The 19,094-nt window shown below is 47.2% G+C and overlaps 1 protein-coding gene across 3 annotated transcripts in view; it reads right to left on the bottom strand.

The window, feature by feature from the left end:
• Positions 1–14,215: 14,215 nt before the first annotated feature.
• Positions 14,216–19,094, bottom strand: part of GRIN2B (glutamate receptor, ionotropic, N-methyl D-aspartate 2B) — a 213,870-nt gene continuing 208,991 nt past the window's right edge. For 2 of the 3 annotated variants that reach the window (XM_014964320.1, XM_014964321.1), the window contains exon 14: positions 16,355–18,262. In XM_014964320.1, coding sequence (XP_014819806.1) covers positions 16,355–18,262 — 1,908 coding nt within the window. Of the gene's footprint in view, positions 18,263–19,094 lie in introns of all 3 variants that reach the window. The other variant, XM_014964323.1, reaches the window with a different exon arrangement.

Here is a 19,094-nt window from a genome sequence, read left to right as displayed (position 1 = left end):
CAGCACAGCAGCAACCCGCAGCCCAAGGGTGATCACTTACCCAAAGCTTAACCTTGGGGCTGGCAGGCCTCGCTCTCTTGCCTCCTCAGCGAGGATAACTAATCAGAGCGCCACAGAGACAGGTCCAAAACGTCATGCTTCTCCAATTTTAATCTAACACCTCAGATAAGAAAGTGGCCATGAAGCCCTTACTCTCTGCATTTAAAGAAGGGGAAGGTCAGCAGGGACAACAAACTGGGCTGCCACTGCAGCACAGAGAGAGCCCTGAAGTGGCTTTGGGGAGGAAGTGATTCTGTGAAGGAGAACATCTGACCAGTTAGCCTCTAAGCGATATGAAACTGCAAAGCTAGGAGAAGTGGCTGATTTGTTACAACTAGCTCTCTTTGGTCCCAAATGGGATACTTTCACTTGTATCTTAGCACAGCAAGGTTCAGCTCCCAGAGCTGAAAAAGGAGTATCTGTGAGCAGGAAAGGGTCACCAGAGCCAGTGGAAGCGCATTTATCACTTGGAGAAGTCCCTACACGTGAGACACCAAAGAAGAGCCCTGAAATTGTTTGCTCCAAGAAGTGAACAACATCAGCTAATATTCTCCTGGTATGGGATATGCATCTTTGCAGACCTTTCTGTAACTACAGAACTACTCTTGTTCAAATGTCAAACAGCCACATTGAATAGCTCTTCTCCACTGACAGAATCTTGGCTTCCTGATGGACCATGCAAATCAGCTGTGAGGGCAAACAAACCCAGCAGCACTCACATTACCAAAGACACAGAGGTGTTTCAAGGAGAGCATCTAAGGCCTGTGTGCTCAAAAATTCCAGACTGTCCATGTGTACTGGAAGGACTTCTGCCCTCCTTCTGGCCTGGTTAAGTGTCTACCTTGAAAGACCTGAAATCTGAGCAGTCAGGTGCAGAGACAAGGTGGGCAAAATGCAAGCTGCTCCACTTCATCATTAGGCCCCCTGGGTCTAAGGGAAGAGATGAACCTGCCGCTTCACTCCAGGGAAGGGGAGTGAGTGCAGAGGCTGGAGTAGAAGAACAGCCCCTGGCTGAACTTTCAGCTAGTGTAACGCATGGCCAAAGCCCTGGTTCCAGTCTCTGAGACATTATGCTTGGAAATCTGAATTTTCAGAGCATTTGCCAAGTTTCTGCTTTAGCTCTGTCCCCCCCTACTTCTAGGGAGTTGCTTTCAAAATGTATTCCACCCAGACCCATATTTCCAGGCCATGTTTTTCCTCCTCCTAACACCCTGTGTGGCAGAATCCTCTATTCTTCTCCACTGCACTCATTTCCTCAAGAGAGTCAAAGCTCCCAGAGCTGAGGTTTTCGCTGTGACTTTTCTTTGCCTGCTGCCAGAGGCAGCGTTTGCACTGTCAGGTCAGCAGCCCGGACTCCGATGTGCACCATGCACCTTCAGCACTGAAGCTGAGGTTTCTGTAGGTGCTCAGTCCCTTGCCTTGTACGTTGCCTCACATCCTCCATGGGGCTTCCTGCTGCCCAGAGAAGAGAAAGAGAGATTATGTCTCAGATGGAGGAGACAAGAAGACTGGGGGACCATAAAGTCACCGTGCTGCTCTCACTCCATGCCACATTCTTTAGCTGGTGAGCACACACCACACACCAGCACAGCGTTACATGGTCACCCACACATCACCCTCTCCTTGATTCCTCTTTTCCTACCCTTCCCTGCTGCTATTGCCTTGATCCCTGACTCTGCTAAGGGGACGTGTATAAATAGGAAGCTGCTGGTACAGCACCAGCCACAGAGTGATTGTCCAGTCTAAAGATAAGAAGGTCCTTGCAATTCTCCTTATTATCTTTGAGGGAGCAAATGCAGGCCAATAACACAAACACAGACCTAGTCCACTGGTCATAGATGTAAGGTACCATGTTCTTGGTAAGGAAGGCAACTGGAATATCTAAGCACTGGAGGAAATTAAGGTAAGCAATACCCCTAAGCTGTTTGTAATGACTTCTCAGCCCTCATGGTTCATTGAAGGACATAGAACAGTGCTACTTCCTCCCTTAAGAGAGCAAGGGCCCCTTTTCTTAACATGCAAGGACAGGAGGCCACAGAGGCTTACTGTCCCTCATAGCAAGACAATCTTGCTGGCACAATTTCATGGTGAGAAGATGAGACTAGGAGACAGAATGAGTGGGAAGAAGGGTAAATAGCCAGATACTCACTGGAGGAACAACCTAGATTTATAACTAATAATGACAAAAGCTTCACAAGGAACAGAAAAGTCACTCTCTTCTTCCTTGTAGGAGTCAGAAAGCAAAAACAGATAGTGCATGGGATAGGCCCTGGGAACAGGCGGAGACAGGCTAACTCAGACCTAGATAAGCCAGGAAGTTGCTTCGGGATTTGGTCTCTTTTATGCTAAAAGGACTCTCCCTCTCCTCCACCAAGAGGTAATGTTCTCATGGATCGATCCTCTTTCACATCTGCATCTGGGGCTCAGAATTCAAGAACTCACCAGTCAAATTGGTCTACACCACCACTGCCTCCATTTCCTCCCTGTCCACTCTACCCAAGTCTATCTTGACTTGAGCAGAAGACAATATTTTGACCCAGGGTTCTTTTTCTGTGCACTGCTAGAGGAGTATTCTAGGTTGATCTTGAGTCTTTATTGGTTTTCATTCTGTCAGTCAGTGCTGAACCCGTATTTTAAGCTACATGGTGTACTATCTGCCTTCTCCCTTTCAGCGTACGATGTAGAAGACACTCAGACAGCAAGAACGGGAGCAACAGAGAAGGTCCCCTGCTAGCTGATGGGCCAGTGTTTTAATGATTGTGTGGAGATGATAGTATGATGGGGGGAAGATGAAATTCATGTGCAGGAGGTCTGACTCACTCAGGCACAAGGAATATTTTCAAGACAGAATGGACAGAGCAACCTACCAACTTCCCTGGAACAGACCAGACACCAGCATCTCCTGTCGTCTGACAATTCAACGGAGCAACACCTTGATCCACGGCAGGGTGGGATGAGTGCTACCACCTCCTCAAAGGCAATCTAGTGCTCCAGCACTTAGCATCAGAGGCCCCAAAGGAGGCAAAGAGCACTCACACCCCACTTCCTTCAGTGGAGCAGAGAATAGCCACTGTCATTTCTAAGAGGGACTGGAGTCCTGAGATGACATACTCTTTTGACTGAACTTGGGAAGGGCAGTCTGCTTCCTTTAAGAAACCTATAATTTTCTTGGGTTTTTTTAAAGGACTGAAGAGTTGTACCAATATGTCCTGCAAAAGGACATTACCTTTTTCCCTTACTCAGGACAAAATCCGAAGAGACCCTGGTTTAACTCCTGCGCCTCATGTAAAAAAACCTAGAACTTTTTCAGTCCTTCATTAATGTCTTACCTCCTTCACACCTGCCACCCCAGTACCACAATTTCAACTACACAAAAATCATAAATCAAGCAGAAAAGATCCATGGTCATTGTTAACACTTAAAAGCAATTCATGGCCATTTTCAATTTGCCTTTTGTTTTTTTCAGTCTTTGGGATTCGTTCTGTTCTTATTTTCAAGATTTTCTCCACAGCAATCAGAGGTAAAAATATCTTTTCATATAAAATATGAGTTGTGATTTTTTCTTTTTTTTTTTTTTTTTTTACATAATCACAAGACTCCAGTTACCAAGATTGAAACTCACAGTAAAAGCCATGGCAGTAATGGCAGCAGCATCTCTCTCATACACCACTGCTTTTCTCTTCCTTCTTTTCCCTCAACTACTAAACAAAAACACCCGCTGCACAGCTTTTATTCTTGATCATTTTATTTTGGTGGTTTTCATGCTACATAAAAATTAGTTTTTATATCAAAAAATTATTCACAATATTTCCAAAATAGTTCAAGTTTTTTTTTTTCCTTTTTGTGTTTTTTAAATATTTTTAATGTATTTTTATTTCTTTTTTTTTTTTTAAAACACCCGCTGCACAGCTTTTATTCTTGATCATTTTATTTTGGTGGTTTTCATGCTACATAAAAATTAGTTTTTATATCAAAAAATTATTCACAATATTTCCAAAATAGTTCAAGTTTTTTTTTTTCCTTTTTGTGTTTTTTAAATATTTTTAATGTATTTTTTTTTCTTTTTTTTTTTTTTTACTGCAGCTAGGGTTACAAAACATCCCATTTCCTCTCGCCACCACCAATTCGCTGTCGGTTCCCTTTTACATTTGCATATGTAAAAAAAAAAAAAAGAAAGAAAAAGAACAAAACTTTTTTTATCATTTACTTGAGAAATAAAAAGTCATTTGGCACTCATGTCTCTGTGGCTCTGATTTTCACCAGTGGAGTGGCTGGAGGTGGGCACGTGTGTGTGTATGTGTGTGTGTGCACACACATGTGTGTGCATAAAGGGTATGAGGAGGAGGCAAAATTTAGCAAAGATGGTCTCAGAAGCGGATAGGATATATCTGCTGTGTGCAACAGCCTGATGGGTGGCAAGGTTCACCGCAAGATACCAACAGCTCAAGAGAAGAGGAGGTAGCAGTGTTGGGCAGTAGAAGACTTACACTAGAGGTGAGTATTTATTTTTCTTTTGGTTGATAGACTCAGCTCATCAAACATGCTCTCCAAAGTAAAGGTACATTAATTAGAATTCAAATACAGTTGAAGCTGACCTGTGCCAGCTCTAGAGATGCTACCTGCCCCAACTCTAGTAGACACAACAGACCTCCACTACTGCTCTCAGCCACTTCCAGGTGCCAAAGGATGAAGGAGCTGGGCTTTTCCTTAGATGTCATGACACCAAGAGCTGGCCAGATGCCATGCACCACCTTTAACCTCTACTTCATGGTCTGTAAGACTCCGCTCAACCTTGAATTATGTTGTCTGAGTCAAGGATCAGCCCCACTCACTTGCAAATAGCTCAGGAGAGGAGAGTCTGAACCCCTCTGGCCCATTTAGGGTTATTCATTTGGCCTTCTTGTGGACCTATGCACACTGCTCCTGCTCCGACATGGCAAGGGCTGTGCAGGGGTCAGTGAGCTATCTTCCCTTGCCTGCCTTCCAGCCTGACCCATGAGCCACACAAACCAGAGGATGATCTCCTATGGATGCTCATTCCCTCTGGGTCAGGCCCCTCAGCAGCCATAGGGTCTTTGTCCCAGGAACGGCCGCGGAAACTGCCAAAAAGGGCTTTTCTCCCTCCTCACGCAGGCAATCCCACATGGCTTCAGGAGGGCAGGACCTGGGGCTCAGACACCCTCCCTGCCTGCTACCTGCCTCACAGCAGCCTTTGGGGTGATGGCCAAAGCTCACTGGAGAAACATTTTTGTTGTTGTTTGAAGGGAAAAATAGAAAAAGAAAAAAAAGAAGGAAAAGAGAGGGAGTACCAAAAAAAAAAATCACCAGCCCCAAAACCCATCTGTGCAACAGTTAAATAGTTTGCCTTCTGTGACTCCATAGGGAAGTTGGTGAAAAGCTACTTCCCAAAAGGCTGCTGCCTCCGCTATATACCAGCCCTCACCTCCAATGCTTTTGTCACTGGCAAAGAGACATTTCAAGATAGCCCTGCCATTCAGAAAAAACACATACAAAGGAAAGACCCCAAACACAGCTGAACCATACAAACAAAAACTGCACAGAACTGAGGTCTCGGAAAGTTGTATTGCTGAAAACACCTCCCTGCTCCCACTTAAAAGGACTGCATACACAAACATACAAAAGAAATCAACAGCTAATCAACAAACTTTTTTTTTTTCCCCATGTTAGAAATTTTGAAAATGCAAAGCTAAAAAGAGCAGTTTGCTGCATTTCTGACCACGTGTGAGAGAGCTTGCTCCGAAGATAAGAAAAGCAACCAGACAGGCAAAGAGGCCTCCAAAGCTAGCAGCTTTCTGTGCTAACCTCCACACTAACTGCTGTCTAGTGGGAAGGTCATTTCCTACAGCACCTCTTGAAGGCTCCTGCTTGCTAGGAGCTTTTAGGTGTATAGCATGTTGATAATAGTAATAATACTTAAAATACACACACACATGTGTACACACACTCACACACATATCTTCCATAAAAGACAAACCTGGCAGAGCACAGGATACAATTCGATGGAGAGGAAAGAACAGCTGAACATGGAAGAAAGCAGAGCAGGTGGACGCATGTGGTCTGATAGAAGGAGTCACTGGAGGCCACAGATTATTCTGTTACATTTTATATATATAAATAAAAAGAAACCATCAAAGAGGCCCAGTGATACCAGCACTAAAGAGCTGGTTATGCAGACTTAAGATAGTGTAGGTGGTGAAGGCCCTAGCCCCCAGGTGTTGCTCCTTCCTTATCTGACTAGTCATGGCATCTCTTCATCAGGTCCTGATTGTCAATTCTGGCTGCTGACAGAGGACAGCAGTGTCATGTTCAGCAGTTTGGCCAGTTAAAGTGCTGTGCTGGTTGACACTGTAGGGCCCTCCCAGCAGGTCACCCTCTCTGGTGGTAGCAGCGTAGCGATCTCTCCTGGAAATGAACGGGATGGAGAATGGATGCAGAAAATTCACTCCCATCCTCCCTATTTACTGTCCCCTCTGAGAAAACTGAAGCTCTCCACAGCTTGTAATTTGCAAGCTCCCTACCCAGCTCCAAGCAGCAAAGATGAGGTTCTTCCAAACAGCATGAACAGGAGATCAGTCCACCAGAGCTCAGCTTTTGCCTGTGTCCATCTAACACAAGGGCAAGAAAGGACAGGCGAGTGCATGCTTGCAAGTGGAATTTCAGTGCTTACATCGCCCTAGGAGGCAGCAAAAGGAATGGCAAAGGAGCCTCTTGTTTCAATCACAGGACAGATTGACCAGATATCTTCTAAAAGACCTTACAGGTCAGTGCATGATTATCTTCCTGCTCCACCTACCAATTAAGGTGAAGTAGGTAATGAGTATGGCACAATGGTTTGAAAATGTGGTACAGCAGATTCAGCACAGAAGTGAATGAATGCATGGAATGGGTTTCTGGTGCTGTAATCAAACCATCTCCAGGAGGAGTCCGTGTCCCAGCCTTGTCACTGATTCAGAGCTGGTCCCCCAGAGTCCAACCAAAGCAGCCGTGCCAGGGTCTACCAGGTAAGCAAGAGCAACAACAGGGTTGCCAAGGTACCTACAGGTACTCATCACCTGGCTTTAGCAGCGTACGGCTTCAAACACTTTTCTCCCATTTCAAACACATGCGTACAAACACCTAAGCACACATACAGACTGTGGCACCACACATACAAATGTGTGCAGGCTGCATAAATACATGTACCATGAACCCACCCCTGCCCCCCACAAGTAGACACGTGCAAGAAATACAGACAAGTAGCAACAGGCATGCAACATACACATGGTGATCCCAAGCGGAGGGAACCCCTCTAAGCTATGTTCAAGCATGGTGAGTTCCTGGGAGATGAATCCTGGCAAAATGCATTGCAGGAAGAGGCCTACACAAGCAAGAGAATCCACAAAAGACATTCTAGGCATCTAAATCCCTAAGTAGCTTGTTCCAAAAGCTCCTTGAATTTCACAGGAATTTAGCTGCCTGTGTCAACGGACCTGGTTCCAAGGTCTGGAAGGAAAGCAGAGGGAGAAAGCACAAAACTTTCATCTTATCCCCTTGACTGATTTTTGTCACTTCAGGGGCACATGTAATCTTTTTCTGGCTGACATAGGATTTAGCAGCCACTGTCCATGGGCCTAGATAGAAGTCTCATGTGATGGATATGTTCTCCCTGGATGCCCTGCAAATGTTGCAGGTATGTCATGCTTATGGAACATTGAATAAGAAAAGGAAACACGTCAAGGAGCCTGGTGACACTCAGAAAGGTAACTCACTGCTTTGGCCAAAAGCTAATCTATGGGAGGTACTCCTACGGATATGCCCGCCCACATCATTGGGGTAGCACCAAATGGGCCAGGGATTTCCAACTTCACTTATGTTTAGATTTCTGCCAGGAGTCACTCAAATGCACAAACACAGGCCCTCTCCCAGACTGACATGTATTTGCAGCCATGTATACACAAGTACCATGCTGGGAGAGCTGTGCCAAAGTCACAGCAAGCGAATATGAGAGGGGGTGTCTACCCTGCTCATGCCTTTGAGCAGAGTTCCATCCCCATGTGGCTGTAGGGGTTTCTCCCACTCAGAAATCAGAGATGCAGGCCTGCAACAGCAGGTTGATCAAAAGTTAGCTGCAGCTGGGAGAAGACTGCTGCTCTGGATAACCTCCAGTCATGTTGACACTTTACATTGCTCCCTGCACTGCCCGTATGCTTTCATACAGTACAGCTCCACATCTCAGAGACCATGCCACACGGCAACACATATACACACACAGAGAGGCTGACTGACACCCTTTCTCAGACTGTGACCAGCAGACCCAGGTGTCTTCAGTGATAAGCAGCCAGTACCATGGCTGTGGAGAACAGTGGGTTGATGGTCATTCATTAAAGGAACAATGCAAGTTGTCCAAAAGGGAAAGAGGGAGGTGTCTTGGCATCTGCCCAGAGCCCCTACCAGTTTCACATTGGCTGTGTCTCTGCTTATTCACCACATCACACCCGTCACTCTCCTCCCTTACTGACGTGACACCAGACCACAAACCCTAGGCAGCTCATGCCAAGCACCAGCTTATACTAACTTGCCAGACAGAAAGGCACCAAATGCTAACAGACATTCAGTCACAGGTTTGCAACACAGCAGAACATCGTGTAGGTGTTTACAAGCCAATGGCCTCTGGGCAGTAAAGGAAGGTAGCCCTGTGCTTCTGAAAGATAGCATATGTCTCTCGAGTAGCCTTGCTTTATTCACATAGAGTAAAAGCAAAGATACTGTACTGATCCTGATGTCGGTCAACCTGGAGTGGACAAAAACTGTATTTACCCCTGCTCTAAATTCACCTTGGCCATCAAGGACAGAAATTACATTCTTTCTCTTGGCTGTCTCAGAAAAGACAATTTCATTGCTTTGTTGCACTAGCTAATTTGCCAGACTGATCATTTCTTATTTCTTGAGTGAGCAAGAGCAGAACATCACCTCAGTGAAAGTGACAGGGAAGTCAGAAACAGCTACCAAACATCATCTTCTAAAAATCTGGTCAGGGCTAGAATTTTCCAGGAGAGCAGAAGTAGAGGCCTGCCCTTCACTCATCTTCTGCAGAGCATTGCACAGTCTGATGAAGACAATGGAGCAACAAGACAGTAACAAGCAGAGCGGAGTGGGCAAACAGCCAGCGTAAGTCATTCTGAGGGAAGAGGCGTAGAGATGAAATTGAAGAATCAGTGTGAGTAAGATGGGAAATAAGTAGATAAGAGGCCAGGGAGATGAGGCAGTAAACTGCTGGAGAGATCAAACACCTGAAAATGAGGTTCTGTGTAGAGGAAGGACAGAGAGGGTCTAAAGGAGAGGAAGCAAAGTGGATAAGAATGGCACAGAGCATATGAGACCACACCACCTCCCCTCCCACTGGCACTGGGAAGGCCACAAAAAGAGGGAGATGGAAGAGTTGGTCAGGACATGAAGGCCCAGAGAGAGATCCCTGTAATCCACAGTAATGAATGTACTCTGCTGACATCCCAGGGAGAAGACAACGGGGACCAGGGAAGAGAAAGTAATCAAAGAGCAAAGCACATAGAGAAGGAAACAGCCCTGTGCCTCACACAAACAGTCCCTAGCAATCAACACAGCTTTTATTACAGGAAATTATTAACACCCTCTGCTACCCACCACCCCTCACCAATCCCAAACCTCCCCTGTTTGGGGACCCTTTCTTGGCACACACATATAACATCCAGATAAACTTTCCGAACCGGCAAAAGCAACCACTGAAACAACTTCAAACACCACAGACCAATAAAACCACAATTTAGAAGTTAACTTTCCCAACCCCCCCATGCCATTATTTAATAAGGAAATACTGTACAGATATAAAACCCACCCTTTTCCCAACCTGAATATAATTGCTTGAGTTAGTTTCTGTACATATATACACACATATTTACACAGTAATGCTGCAGTCAAGAAAGCAGATGATGTAAAAGTCACAAAATGAATACATAAATTAAATAACTACCAGCTGAACATTAGGAAAGGTCACGTTGCTCCTACTTGGCAAAAATGCATTGTGGGACAGAGTCATTAAGCGTACTGCAATGTACCGTGCGTGTGTCTGTGTGTGTGTGCGTACAGGCACGCGAGCCTCACAGCTTCCTGCTGCGTTGGGTTTGTTCATGTGTGTTTCGCTCCCCCAGCATGTCTTGTATGTGTGCACGTGGCCAGAGGAATCCCTGTCCCACAGCCTGGAATTTTTTTCTGACCTGTTGGAGTGTATACTGGTGCTTGCTGTGAACCTTTAAGGGCAGGAGGCCAGCAGGTTAAGAGATCTGTAACTACTAACACACCACAGAGATCCTCCTTTACCTCAGCACCTAGGGGACTGTACCCTTGGCGTCGGCAGACATGAATCCTGCTCTCTGCGATAGGGTTTCACTGCCTTTTTCTATACACAAGCAGATTCATGCTATGTCAGTTTTGTTGTCAGGAATGAGAGAAGGGTGCCAGAATTCACTCAAATGGCATGGCTAGGAGAGGAGTTTTGGGATGCTCAAGAGATTAAGAAAGAACTCAAAGCCAATTGCAAAGTCTTTGTTGTTGTTGTTGCCGTTGTTGCCGTTCTAATGGCAGACACCCAGGTCTGTCTGCAGTCAGCCCCAGGGAGGTCCAGAGAGCCCGTGATGAAGATGAAGCAATAGTATTCATATTGCCAGTGAGACAGTCAGCGCCCCAGTTTGCCTTTGAAGGGGGGAGGAGGGAGGGAGCCACAGGAAAGTGTAGGTGGGTGAATGCAGCAAGGGTCTATGGCTTGGAAATCTATTTGGCTGCAAATTGAAAATAAGCCCTTGTGGGGACAACAATCAGGTCCCACTAGTTACTATCTCAATGTGCCCTGCAGCATCCAGCAGCATGGTAGGTGTGTTCCAGGTGGACACGCCAGGTGTGTTCAGCAGCAGGGAAGCACTTATGGGAAAGAGTGGGTGCAGATGGGGATCGTGGCTTGGAGTCCGTCCCCATTTGTTGCCAGCAATCCAGTTCCTTTCTCGCACACAGCTCCCAGGGGCTCCTGTGGTGAGCCAGGCATATGCCACCAGAGGCAGCATAATTTGACCCTGCCCTTTGCCAGCTTGGATTGAGCACGAAGGGTGAAGAGTAATTCCTTAGAGCGATGGTGCAGAGAGTCAGCACAAAGTCCCTTCATCAGCACTCGTCATCCTTATCCCCTCCCCTTTTTCTTTTCTTTTTGGCAACCAAAAATACGTGGGGAAGTGCAACCTCCCACCCTTCTCCATGGGAAGGGCTCATCAAAGGTTGCTTGACTGGAGTGGAGGATGTGTGAAAGGCCTAAGTCTGATCATTGGCTGTGTTCCCAGGCTTGCTTCCATCTGTTGATAAGCAATGGAGGTGGGAGGATATGCCACATTTGATAGAAAGCTCTAAAGCAAAGACTTGCCTATAAAGATCCCTGAGGTATCTCTGATCACTCTAACCTGTCACCACCATGATATTCATTCTCTGTCTCCCCCTCTCTCTTTTGCTGGCAATGTTGCTGTGAGAAACAACCCTGATTTGAAGGTACAAAGGGGCTTTATTCAAGATAGATGCTAGTGTCTTCTTGGAGTGAGGAGCTCAACGTCAGCATGCATTGCTGAAGAAGTCAGAAGCAGAGAGGCCCATCCTGGCAACTCTTAACTCCTCCACCAAATCCTTTAGGACATCACAAAGGAACCTTCCTCCCCTCCTGCGCTGGAAATTTAAATATCAATTCCCTGTGGGCAAAGTTCATACTTGCATATTGCTGAGCATTTTGAACCCGCTGGGGTTCTTGCCTGGAGAGCTCTGACAATGCATGCTGGACTTCAGAGAGAACGGGATGTTTTTTGCTGAGGAGGTGGGGCCGGTGTGCTTCATTGTCTCAACTGACAACAAGTCCTGACTGCAGCTTTTCTTTCCTACTTCTGATGTGACATGGCAAGTTCTGATATTGCCCTCACTGGGAGGCGTGATGGGAGACAGAGAACTACTACACCAGCTTGCGTTGTGTTGCGCTATGGTAAAAATCTGGTGTGAATACTCCAAGAAGGTTTATGAAGTGGAGATCCACGGCTGCAAATTCTACCTGCCAGCTGCTTTCCACTGTGCATGGCACATTTCTGATATTTTTTGAATATTTCCTCCGTCTCCTTCATGCACATCCTCCTTCAGCTGAGTACATAGATTCCAGTACCACTTTAGCAGAACATGGCTCATGAAAATACCTCTCAGAGAGCCATGCCTGGGGCTAGAGTGAGGAGGCAAATGTCAGAAACATTGCCAAAGGCCCCTAATCTTTCCCAGGAGGCTGGCTGCAAATATACAGTACAGGTCACCAAACTGTAGAGGACACAATGGTTTTTGCTTGGTATTCTTGTATGCAGAAACCTTCAGAGAGGGGAAATGTTCCCAGCCACTGCCCCAGAAAATACTGATGTTTCTACAGGAGAGAGAGAGAAATGGCAAGGGAGGAGATGTGGTGTTTGTCAGGCTCTGGGTATGAAATCCCATTCTTTTCTGGACAGGTAATAAACAGCACATGGGTGGTTTTCTAGTATAGACAACACCTGCTGCTAATATTACCTGATCGATTCACTTGAATACTTAGAATGAAAATACACCAAATCTAAAATTCTAAATATATAATCAGAGTTTAATAACATCATTGATTTATTTTCTGGATTATGAATTACACCCTCCCCCCTCCCACCCTCTCCCCTTCATCTCTGTCCCAAAACTCGTTGACCTGTCAGAACTAAAATAAACAAAGCAACCAGAAAAGATCGCTTATTGGAGAAAGGATTAACCTGATGGACACATGGCCTAATCTATTATGGGAGAAGGCAAAATACCAGGCTCCTGTGGTTAGACCAGTGGTTCAGTCCAGAATTTCCAGTTCTTCTTTTCTGGTTGCCCTAGAGCATTCATTTGAGTGGTTTGTGGCACAGTTAATATTTGCAGAGCACTCAGAGTGTTAACAGTGCTACAACAGTATCAACACTAGATAATGATTTTGGCAAACTATCATTTGCCAATCAGTGGAACAAGGGACAGACCAGTTCGGAGAAAATACGAACCAACTTTCACCCCGGAACACAAAAATCAGAACCTTTAAGAAGAGATTTGAAAAAAGTTCCATTAACTTCTTTTTGGTTTGTTTTCGGCTTAATTTCCCTGCAGAGACACCCTCCAGGTTTCCTCGTTCCAGGTGGGGAGGGACAGAAAAGTACCGAGATAACCGCCAAAGAGATTAGCTGCCCTCGCCAGCTGTCAAGCTCCCCCCCAAGCCCTTAGGAAATACCAGAAATTATCACGAGCTTTCCCAGGTCCAAGATTTCTAAACCAAAGTAGCATTGGAGAAGTCTCTTAATGTCAAAGTGATGGTCCAACCTGAGCGGCCAGCTTGATGGTTCACCCCACCACTATCAAGACATCGTAGTGCCTTGAGGCCCAAACTCCACAGAGAGATGCTGGTACAGAGAGTTTATACGCAAAAAGGAATTGGGGGTGTTCCCATCAAAACATGAAACCCTGCTGGCAAGGCTTGAAGTGACGTTCCGGCGTCTTCCATTCATGAAGATAAAGGTGACAGGGCGATACTGGGGGGGCCTCGGGGGAACACAACACACATGGGTTTCTCTCTCTCTCTCTCTCTCTTTTTTTTTTCTCATTCATACGGCCTCGACCCGCGTAAACCGCTTCCAAAAACGCAGTCTGAAAAGTCGTAGAAAACAAACAGAACAGAAACAAACTTCCCCTCCCTCCCACCCCACGACCTGAATATTCACGAGAAGAGAAACACCAATTTATACAAAAACGCAATAAAAAAGAAATATTTACAAATGAAAGGAACGCCTTCTCGGTGGCCGCTGTCAGAGGCATCTGACAAGCTGCCGTGTGTTCTGGATTGCAGATCGCTCTGTTAAATTGTTTGGTTTTTTTTTTTTTCTTTTTTCTTTTCCTTTTTGTCTTTGTAATGAGAGAAGAGGGAAAGAATAAGAATTTCCCTTACCCTGAAGACTAAGGGGTGGCATTACAAAGACTCTCCCCCTCTTCCCTCTTTAATTTCCTCACTGAAATATAAGAAAATACTCCCCGCACCAACTCTGCCCACCCTCTCCTCACACTCTTTGACTTTACAGGCAAATCCCACCCTCCCCCGCCCCAGCTTTAAAAAATAAATAAAATAAATAGGTAAATAAATAAAAGGCCATCTGTTGGCTTAAGAGAAAGATAAGATAAAATCAACCAGGGTTCGGTGAGGAATGTGAGAGAGGTGGCTTTCAGCTCCAAGAAATGTGGCTCATAAAGACGGGGCTGCCATCTCCTTTTAGAGTCAGTCCCCAGCACTGTCCCCATGCCCTCAGCACAGGGCTCTCTCAACCCTTCCCCTGGTGAGCCATGGTCATTGAGACACTGGGACAGACCCAGGATAAGCAGGAGAGATGTTGACATATCTCTCAGGACAGGAGAGGTCAGCCCACACCCTTACCTCAGGAGAAAGAAGACATATGAAAGGGGAGTTCAGCTTCTCACTCCTACCATTGCTTCCTTTCCTTTAGTTTAACTTGCATCTAGAATGATACAATGGAAAGAAAAAAACACTCCTATTGATACTAGGTGCACCAGGAAAGCTGTCACTACAACTGCAGGGATGGGAAACCCTAGGCTATTCCAGCTTTGCACCTGTGCTAGTATCTCTCTCTCTCTCGCACACAGAGGCACACGTACATGTACACACGTATCTCAGCCTTGCACGTCTTGTCTTCAGCCCTCGGCACAAGTTTCTGTGCTCTCTGGCATTTATTCAAGCACACCCCTTCGCAGGAAGACAAGCCGCGAACTTGCCCTGTACATTCAATAGTAAATATACATATGTATTTCCCACGGGTGCACACACCCTCCTCCCATTTCCACATGTGCAAGGAGGCATCGAAACAGTCCACCAGCATCACCGCCACCACACATACCCTTTCATGGCACTTTTTTTTCTTCTCAAGCACCATGCCAGCATTGGCAGAGGGCACACTATTCCTTTTGTTCCAACCTACTGGCCAAGGATAGGGAGGGCAGAAGGATGAAAACCCTTTTTTCCCTGCCCTCCTCGCTAAAAGGACATGCCAAAACAGGCTTGGTGCGCCCTGAAATGACGGTGACAAAACTCCCCACCCTTCCCTACTCTTTAGCTCTGTTCCACTGTGTTTGCTATCCAGACACCTTATAGGATTGTGGGTTTATTCTGCTTTCTCCACAGACATTTCAAGTATAAAGTTACCGTATATACTCGCGTATAGGCTAACCCATACTATACACTGCTCCCACCCTTGAAGTATGTCACAACTAGTGAGCAATTCACAGCTAATGAACCAACCCTGCGCCCCTTTCCCCAAACTCCTCTCATTTCAGTGCAAACCAGCATTCTCTGTCAAAGATCCCAGCAGCCTCCCTGACTCCAGGGTTGCTTTCCCAAACTCTGACCCCACTTCCTTTCCATCTCTACCCTGGTCTGTCACAGATTCCATGGCTGTAATAGCCATAGTGAACCCACTAGCCAGACCTGCAGACAAGCCTTCTCTCCCTCCCCCCACACCCCCCAGCAGACAATTCAAAATTTTAGCGTAAAATTTCTCAGCATATACGCAAATATATATATATATATATATTTCAGCCCTAAACCCCCATAGTCTTCACAAAATAATGTAACGAGAACCTCAGTATAGCTAACATAAGTGCATCATCAAGATAGTCGTGTTATTCACCCTTCACTTTCTCCATGTCTTCGAACACTACTCTTTTCTAGGCAGTCTTAGGAAGAGTTGCCTCAGCAAGCATCTTTTCCTGCATGTCCATTACACTGCTTCTGCTGTCTCCTCCTGCCACACACGCTCGTGTGCGTGCACATGCCTTTGTCTGCTGGGAGCCAGCAAGAGTGAAATGTTAGAGTCACTGCCGCTCCCCCTCAGCCCACCCCTCCCCTGCCTTTTTCTCCCCTTCCTGAAATCACGAGCGAGGATATCCAACTCCGACGTCACTGTAAAGTGCAATGGCCAGGAATGGAGGAGAATGGGAGGAGTGAGAATATGGAAAAAGAGATAAAAGGGGAGGGATGGGAAAGAGGAGGAGGAAGAGGGGAAACCAAAGAGGTGGCACTTGTCACCAGTGCTGCACTACTCAGAACTCCAGTATCCCACAAACTAAGGATGACCCGGGAGAGTAGCTGATGGGATTGATCCCACCCCACCCTCCCACACTCCACATACACCCCCAGTCCCTCCCCGCGCTCTTCCCCTCTCACTCAAACGTCAGACTCAATACTGGAGAGTTTCTCATAAACATGCCCGTTGCTGGAGCCATTGAAAGCCCTGGGGTTTTTGTTGTTAGGCACACAGGGGTTGGACTGGTTCCCTATACAGATGTCCTTCTGGAAACGGGCTGGCACAGCCCCATGAAGGGCTGAGACCACCGGCTTGTTGGTGGTGACGATGGCTCGGAAGTCTGGCCTGGCTTTGGGCCCTCCTGCCACCACAGGCTGCCTGAAGAAATAAGATTTGCTGCCGTGGAGCAAGCATTGGTCATCCCCAAAAGTGGGGATGAAAGGGTTTTGGGTGACCCGGTCAGGGTAGAGCGACTTGCTGAGCATGTAGCCCCCGCTGCTGCCGGGGTTGTTGTGGTGGTGGTAGCTGGTGGCGGGCACTGAGGACTTGTTGTTGGCAAACGTGGTCTCACTGGCTGGCATCTCAAACATGTGGGCGTAGGGGCTCCCTTCCAAAAAGCGGCCCTTGTCCTTGAGGCTGACGCTGCGGGGGGCCAGGGCCGAGTCATCCTTCTGCAGGTCCACAAAGGTGTCGTAGGAGTGCTGCCGGCGGAGCTTGTTGCGGTTCTTCTTCTGCACCTTGGAGGCAGAGTTGGAAGGGCTCTGAGGATATTTGGAGGAGGAGGTGGCACTGGTGGCCACGGGCACAGGGGCAGGTGGCTGGTCCAGCTCTTGGAGTGAGTTGTCCTCACTGATGTCGTACAGGTTGCCCGCTTTCTTGCAGGCCTCGCAGCGGATGCAGGCCTGGCGGGTGGAGTTCTGCCCCACCACCGATGGCGTGTAGTTGTGCAGCTTAGAAGGGCAACCGCGGCAGAAATTAGCCCCAGGCCGGTCTTCCCAGTCTAGGTTGGTCAGATTCTTCTCCCACGGCGCCGGCACCCCACTCACAACGCCATGCTTGTGCTCATTGCCTCCTCCAAACTCGCCCGAGCCATGCTTGTGGTGGGCCCTGTTGGTGCAGGACCCACCCCCTCCTCCTCCCGTATCGCGCTTAAACTCATCTCCCCGCTCTTTGTAGATATCTGTCAGGTCCACGTGCTCCCAGTGCGGCGAGTTCTCCTTGGCCCGAAACTGGTCCAGGTAGAAGTCCCGTAGCCCTTCCTTGTCCCTGAAGTAGCGCTTGTGGTCAGGCGAGCGGGGTGGGCGCCGGCGGTAGGCCAGCTCTATCTCATCAAACTCCCGCCGGGACTTGGCAGAGGCTGGGCGCTTCTTCAGGCTGTCCTTATACTGCTGCTTCCGCCGCTTGGCCGCGTTGCCCTCGATGTTACCGTAGGTGACCGTGTGAGTGGAAATGTCAGAGACGTCCGAGCGGATCAGGTCGTCGTGGGCCCCGCTGCCCCCGTAGCGGTCACTCTTGAAGGAGAACTTGCCATAAAGGTCACCCAGCTGGCTGTGCTTGGCAGGGGGTAACCCCAGGTCCAAGGGCTTCTTCCCAATGGACCGCGACTGGGCATTGAAGGGTGGGTTGTCACAGTCATAGAGCCCATCGATGGAACTGGTGCTGCCAATGCTGTGGGGACGGTGGTGGTGGTGGTAGTGGTCCTGATACACATTGCTGTCCTTCAGCTGGAGGTTGCCAAAGGTCCTTTCCACCTCACTAATATAGTCACTAAAGAGGTTCTCCTCACAAGGGGGGTTGTTGTAGGACTTGCAGTCTGAGTGGGTGAAGCTGCGGCGGTGCTCAGAGATATCATAGACCGACGACTCGCGGCGGATAAAGTCCAGGGCACTTTGCGGTGAGCCATTGACCCCTGACAGGTTGGCCATGTTCTTGGCTGTCCGAAGCAGGCGGAGGATGTTGGAATGGGTGTTGTTCATAGTTGCTGTGGGAGAGTTCATTGCTGACTGGCGTTCCTCGATGGCCACGCCATGGATGCAGCTGTAGATACCCTGAAATGAGAGAAAGCAGGAAGGTGAGTGGTCCTGCAATGAATACACGAAAGGGGACCTGGACTGGGAAGCACCCTGTGCAGCAACAGCATGTTCCTGTAGGACAGCAAGACCTGTCAACCTTCCATCATGAAGCCCAATCAAATCAAATGAAACCAGACCTGCTTTACCAACCCTTGCTGTTCTGCCCCTCTTTCTTGCCCCTCACATTTTTTCTCTCCCCTCCATTCCTCTTCCTCTGCTTTGCTTCATGCCATATCTGCAGGATGCAGGAATACCTGCCTGCATCTGCAAGAGTTACTCAAACCTAGTAGGTGTAACACAGAATTGCAAATGGGGAAAATAATATCCTTGGGAACAAAAGCATCAAGACAAATGATTCTGTGTGGATAAGAGAAAGAAAGTCTGTTTTAGCCCTTGGAATTCATCTGGACATCAGTGAATCAACAAGACAGAAGCTATCTTAAAAAGGGAACAGCTTCATTTGTCATAAACTTAGCAACATTAATCACCAGCACAGATTAGAGAAGGAAACAGAAAAAGAGCAGGACTGCCGAATAGGTATTTAGGTCTTTTGCATCTGGTTGAGTGAAGTACAATAGAATTTTTAATTGCATTCTGTTAAATTTAACAGTGATAACAGGCTCCAAATTGACATCCCCGAAAGCGAAAGTCCTCTATTCAACCTCAAATCAGCCTGATTCCTCCACATTCCCACTAGCTTATTTCATCCATGACACAGACTGTTTGCAAGAGCTACCCCTAGGAGTAGAAGGAAAGGGGCTCATTTATTCCCTGGCCTGCCAAATGGCACCTGCTAATTAATGTCAAT

Source organism: Calidris pugnax, unplaced genomic scaffold (assembly GCF_001431845.1).
Source record: "Calidris pugnax isolate Ruff unplaced genomic scaffold, ASM143184v1 scaffold44, whole genome shotgun sequence".
Classification (NCBI taxonomy): domain Eukaryota; kingdom Metazoa; phylum Chordata; class Aves; order Charadriiformes; family Scolopacidae; genus Calidris; species Calidris pugnax.
Note: the sequence above shows the minus strand (reverse complement) of the source record. Positions and strands in the feature narration are given on the sequence as shown.